Source organism: Mus caroli, chromosome 2 (genome assembly GCF_900094665.2).
Source record: "Mus caroli chromosome 2, CAROLI_EIJ_v1.1, whole genome shotgun sequence".
NCBI lineage: Eukaryota > Metazoa > Chordata > Mammalia > Rodentia > Muridae > Mus > Mus caroli.
This window is the reverse complement of record NC_034571.1, coordinates 26278072-26284639: the sequence shown is the minus strand read 5'-3', so window position 1 is coordinate 26284639 and position 6568 is coordinate 26278072. Positions and strand designations below refer to the sequence as shown.

The window sequence follows — 6568 nt, the reverse complement described above, 5'->3', positions numbered from 1 at the left end:
CCAGGCTGGCCTCGAACTCAGAAATCCGCCTGCCTCTGCCTCCCGAGTGCTGGGATTAAAGGCATGTACCACCACGCCCGGCTTTTTTTTTTTTAAGTAATTATTTATTTTTATTTATATGAGTACACTGTCGCTGTCTTTAAACACACCAGAAGACAGCATCAGATCCCATTGCAGATGGCTGTGAGCCACCATGTGGTTGCTGGGAATTGAACCCAGGACTTTTGAAAGAGCAGTCAGTGCTCTTAACCACTGAGCCATCTCTCCCGCCCTCCAGCATGCTTCTTACTTGTTTGTTGTTGTTAGCCCTGTCCCCCAAATGTCCATTTCCTAGTATACACATATATACAACACGCATGCATGCATGCACACGCGCAGACACACACACACTATGCTCTGTAGACCGGGCTAGTCTTTAACTCAGAGATTCATTTGCTTCTGCCTCCCTAGTGCTGGGATTAAAGCTGTGCCCAACTATGCCCAGCTTCTTTTTGCGTTTCGTTTGTTATTATTAGAGCTCTTTTGTTTTGGTTTTGGTTTTTGGTTTTAAGGCATTTATTGCCATGGTGGAAAGTGAATGAGTAAAACTGTACTCCCAAAAGATCTATTTTTAATTTATGTGTATGAGTTTTTTGCTCACTCAGGCGAAACCAGTTACAGATAGTTGTGAGCTGCCTGCCATGTGGTGCTGGCAACAGAGAAATGAAGGGATTGGAGCCTCACACACCAACTCGCTAACAGCTCTCTGGTGGGTTTTATTTATTTATTTATGGCTGGCCTGGGGCTGTCTATGCAAACAAAGCTAGTCTTGAACTCACAGAGCTCCACCTGTCTCTGCCCCCCCCCCACCCCCAACCCCCCACCCCGCCCCCAAGAGCTGGGAATAAAGGTGTGCCCACAGTACATAGATAGCACTTGGTGGGTTTTCCTTCAAAGATTTGACTGCAGTTTATGTTTAGTCTTCAAAGACTGTGCGCACATGTTCCAGCTTCATGCATCTCTGCTGTTAGAGGAGAACGGTGTTATTTCCCTTCACCTGGAACCAGAAGCCCTCCTCCAGGTGGTTAAAGTAATCAGTGTTGATGGCTGATGGCCAGGGTGCACCTGGCCAAGAAAGACTCACCTTCCTTCCCTTGGGGGGCTGGCCAAGAGAAGTCTGCTCGTGCTCCAGTGAGTATGTGAACAACACAAAATGAGCTCTATTTCCTTTCCTTTTGGGGAGAAGGAGGTCAGGGGAGATGGGGGGAGCAGACACGGGGGAATTGGGAGTGCATGATCTCAAATGATCAATAATTTTTAAAAAGATATGTGAAAAGAAACTCTACAGATGTTGAAAGTATGCAGCACACCACTAAATTACCTCTGGACCAAGAAAGAAATCACAAGACAAATAATGTTTTAAACTGAATGAAAAATGACAAAGTAGCATATCAAAATGGTGATCACAGAACTTCAAGACCTGAAATGCAAGGACAGTCACCACTTGGTAACGGGGAAGGCCTGCTCCAGCTCCTTCAGAGTGGCAGGCTCCTCAGACGAGTGAGTCCCATGTATAAAATATGTATGGCCTTCACATAGTCTCCTCTATATGTTAAGATTATACAATGTTTAATACACAGTATAATGCCACGTAAGTAGTTTTCATACCATACCATTGAAGTGACGGTGAGAAAAGAACCTGCATTTTGGTCCACAGTTGGCAGAATCCATGTTTGCAGAGTCCTCGAGAATATACAGCTAACTAGGCGAGAAGAAGGATCCAAATAAAAACAGAACCCAGGCCCTCTGAAAGAATAGCCAGTCTCTGAACCTCTCTGGGTCATCTCTCCAGTGCCTGTTTTGGTGTTTTTAAGACAGGGTTTCAAACAGGCTGACTTGGAACCCACTATACGGCCCAGACCAACCTAGAAGTCTCGGCAATGCTCTTGTTTCAGCCTCGTAAATGCCAGGATTGCAGGCACAAGCAGCCAGCTTCTTCATACCGCCCCCCCCCTCCCCCCCAGACAGGGTTTCACTATGTAGTCCTGGCTGTCCTGAAACTCATTCTTGTAAACCAGGCTGGCCTTCAAATCAGAGATCCATCTGCCTCTGCCTTCCAAGTGTTGGTTGGGATTAAAGGCATGGGAAGGGGTAAGCTGTTTTTGTCTTTGAAAGGTTTGTTTACTTTATTTATATAAGTACACTGTAGCTGTCTTCGCACACACAAGAAGAGGGCATCAGATCCCATTATAGATGGCTGTGAGCCACCATGTGGTTGCTGGGAATTGAACTCAGGACCTCTGGAAGAGCAGTCCGTGTTTTTAACCGCTGAGCCATTTCTCCAGCCCCCCTCTCTCCCATAGCTTTTAAAAGAAATAAATATCTGTATTACAGGCAGAGGAAGAACATCTACATACTAACAGGTGAAGAAAATGCAGTTTTTATTATCCTGTTCTTATAAAAACAACTCACATTCTTCTAAAGGATTAGACAGAAAAACTCTGCCGGTCATCTCTAGAGAGCACAATTTAAAAGCACCTTCTACTTTTTTTTTTTTTTTTAAAGATTTATTTATTATATGTAAGTACACTGTAGCTGTCTTCAGACACTCCAGAAGAGGGCGCCAGGTCTCGTTGCGGATGGTTGTGAGCCACCATGTGGTTGCTGGGATTTGAACTCTGGACCTTTGGAGGAGCAGTTGGGTGCTCTTACCCACTGAGCCATCTCACCAGCCCGCCTTCTACTTTTAAAATGATGTTTTCCACAGTCCCCCAAAGTCTGGAAACGCAGTTATTTTAAGTAAGTTTACAGACTAGCTTGTGGACATTCCTAGGCTCTGTGTATCTGATGCTTAGTGAAGGCATTTACACACTGCTGGAATGATTGTGCTTGGCTAAGAACACACCTCCCTTAACACAGAGAAAAAGAATCCCAAACCCACCCGCTGCGAGCGCCTCAGCCTGAGTCTGCAATTGGAGCTGTGGGAGTTCAATAAGCAACTCCTTTAGAACTGCAACCGTCAGGAAGGGTGAGAGACACAGAAGCCGGCCCTGCTGCCCTCCTGTAAAACCTAGCCAGAGCTACAAGCAGAAAAAGCCACAGGGGCCTGGAGCGCTCTGCACATGGGAGCCTGCCTGGAGAAGGGCAGGGCATGGAGACCTGAGAGGAGGCTAGGGAATGAGAGAGAAGTTCCCCAGCCTTGGCAGAACCCACAAATACAGTGCAGGGGAGGAGAGGTCATTTGGGTGGAGTCCAGAAGCCCCAACGTTTCCTCCTCCCACCCCACACACCTTTTCCCACAGACCCATCTGAGGCCCCTGGAAAAACTAAATTGCTACTTGAAGTAAGACGCTAAATAAAAAAGCTTTGAAGCCAGCCTGGTGAGCTAAGGACAGTTTATGGGGACACATTTTATGGGAAATGTCCTCCCCATCCCAAATAACCAAGCTGCAAACCAACCAGGATCCAGTCCTCCTGCACAGGACCTATTCCCTGCAACACACTGCCCTCCAGACATTATTTTACGGAGAACACGGCCTCCAGGCTACGTCCCCCAAAAAACAGTACATCACTGTGAGGCAAGAGCATGCCATTGTAGAAATACAGTTGGCAGAATACAAACCCAAATCAAAAACAAACAAACAAACAAACAAACAAAGCAAATAAGCCTTCAGAGACAGGACTATCACAGAGCTCACATTCACAGCCTCTCCAGTCTCAGGTTGCCTCTGACAAGGAACTCAGAGGCCCTGGATCCCTGCATTGACAGCTTAAGATCATAACACGAGGAATTTTACAAATGACCCTTGGGAAAAAAAAACCCAAAAGTAGCCCAGAAGCTGACGCTGAGCAGAGCTCGGGGAGCATCACTACAGCCCAGCACTAGGTGGGTGGAGGCAGAAGGACCCCAACTCTAGCCAGCCTTGGGCACATAGTGAGACCCTGCCTCAAAACAAAACAGCTAAACATGGTGACCCACATTTGTGACCCCAGCTCTTGGGAGGGGGGTGGGGGGAACAAGAGGATCAGACACACAAAGTCATTCTTGGCTATTAAGGTGATTTTTAGCCAAGCCCAGTGACCTTGTATCAAAAGCACAAGCTGGATACAGCAGTGCAGACCTTTAATCCCAGCACTTAAGAGGCTGAGACAGGTGGATTTCTGAGCCAGTGTGGTCTGTACAGTGAGTTCTAGTCCTAAACAAGTTCTAGATATGTGGCAAGTACAGAGAACAGAGCCTGTCTGGGGATGTCAGGAAGAAAATGGAAAGAGCCATTTGGAGATACACATCCATACCTGTCTCAAAAAACAAACAAACAACCCACCCACAACCCCCCCCGCCCCCAAGAGTGTGCTGGATTTATCACCTCCCATATATGACAGATGTGACATGTTTGCATCCAGTGAGTACTCACCACACCCAAACACTCTGCTCACATCAGACCACCCACAAACCACAACTCCATGAGGAAAGCTTGATAAACCTCATTTTAAATTTAAAAATTGTGTGTGTGTGTTTGAGCCACACACAGCATGTGAGTGGAGGTCAGAGGACAACATTCAAGTCAGTTCCATCCTCCCACCCGTGGGCTCCCAGGATAGAACTTAGGCTGCCATACTTGGCAGCAGGCAATCTTACTGAGCCCCGGGTGGCTCAATTTCAGTCTACTAAAGGACACATATGGTGACTTGCCATATAGTCTGGTTAACTCAAAAATGTCCACAACCTTCCTGAGGTTGTTTGTTTGTTTGTTTTTTCCCTCTAGTACATAGGTTCTGGTCCCCAATGTCCCTTCCCTATTCATCTTCAGAGACACTCATTTCAAAAGGAGTCTGCCTGCCTGATAGCTACTCTTTTTTTTTTTTTTTTGGGGGGGGGAGTTGGGTTTTTTGAGACAGTGTTTCTCTGTGTAGCCCTGGCTGTCCTGGAACTCACTTTGTAGACCAGGCTGGCCTCGAACTCAGAAATCCGCCTGCCTCTGCCTCCCGAGTGCTAGCTACTATCTCTTGATGTCAACACTAAAGTCGATTAAGACACATCCATAAGGCCAGGCAGTGGTGGCGCACGCCTTTAATCCCAGCACATGGGAGGCAGAAACAGGCGGATTTCTGAGTTCGAGGCCAGCCTGGTCTACAGAGTGAGTTCCAGGACAGCCAGGGCTGCCCAGAGAAACCCTGTCTCGAAAAACAAAAACAAAACAAACAAAAAAGACACATTCATAGAGATTTTGTATAACTTAAAATAAATGTCTGGTTTTGAATTCCACGTGCTCATATATGGGGGGGGGGGGCACGCCACAAAAATGGTACTTCTTTTGATTTTCAAATTTTCTTCCTCCTGAAACTTTCTTTGGGGTCACAAAAAAGGAAGTGTGGTGGAAGGTACATCAAACACTATCAAAGTACGAGCTGAGTTTGGCCAACCTAGCCACGCTGTAAGAATTTTCCAGTCCTTCTTAACTACACGGTGTCAGCAAACTGCTTTCTCCTCCGCCGGGAAAGGGGGTCTCTACTGGAGCATCTGGCCTCTGTCTCTGCCCTAGTTACTTGAGATGGACCACAACGAGGCCACAGTGTAAATAAAAGTTACAGACGACGATGCCACCAACCCTCTCATTTTGTACAAACAAGCCTTTTAAAATTAGTGGTTCAGACACCGTGGGTAGTTTCTCTCAATTAACTGCAGATACTGAAACCCCCAGAGCCAAGCCCGCAGGACGGAAGGAGGGGGACGGAGGGAGGGAAGAGTTGCAGGGTGGGCAGGGCATGCACGAAGGAGCCTGGCGTCCGAGCGAGGCCCAGGTCCACCGGAGCAGAGTCTCATAAAGAACGCAGCCTCCTGGATCCCTCTCGCCCGGACCCCAGGCAACTCTGCCCCCAGGTCCAGAGCCTTTCCCCTGCGCAGCGCTCTGCCCGCCCGCCCGGGCCCGGTCGCCCTCCCCGCCACCCGCCTGCAGCCCAGGCCGTCAGCCCTGCCTCCTCCGTCCCCGGAGCTCCTCAGACTCGGGGGACCCCCGAGCCACACCCCTTTCCCACCCGCACGCCCGGGCCCTCCAACCGCCCTACCTGGCGGCGGCTGCCGCTCGCCCTCGGCCATCTTCTCCGTGAGGAGGCGGAGCGGATGCTCGCCGGTCCCTCTCAACGTTCACCCCGCAGCTCTCCCGGGCTCCGCCAAGCTTCCAGCAGGGAAATGAGCGCTGACTGGCTAGGGCCGGAAGCCGAGAATTACAGTCACTCGCGCGAAGGCGGCAGCCATGCCGGTGCGAGGCACTCAGGGAGCATGCCCACCAACGGCCGTCTCGCGGCGGCCGCGCGGACCGAGGCAGCGGCCATCTTGGTGCGGGGCGCCGAGGAGCATGCGCACTAACGGCTGCCGTCTGCAAGCCAATTGCAGCGCTGGCAGCCATGTTTGTGCGGGGCGTCGGGTTCTGTTTGTTTGTTTGTTGTTTGTTTGTTTGCTTGCTTATTTTGGTGAGGGGTGATGGAGGGAATAGGTATGGCAGCAGTATTCTTGCGGAGCAAGGCCACCTGTCATCTTCTTTGTGCATGTCTCCACCCAAGCAATCAGACAGTCCCCATTCAACAGTTG

At 49.3% G+C, this 6568-nt stretch overlaps 1 protein-coding gene across 1 annotated transcript in view; it reads right to left on the bottom strand.

Annotated features, from left to right (window-relative positions):
• The window catches only part of Ptpa (protein phosphatase 2 phosphatase activator), a 32252-nt gene extending 25924 nt beyond the window's left edge, over positions 1–6328 (bottom strand). The window contains exon 1 of the mRNA XM_021186251.1: positions 6046–6328. Within this exon, the coding sequence (XP_021041910.1) occupies positions 6046–6076 (31 nt within the window). The 5' untranslated portion in view covers positions 6077–6328. The remainder of the gene's footprint in view (positions 1–6045) is intronic.
• Positions 6329–6568: the final 240 nt, after the last annotated feature.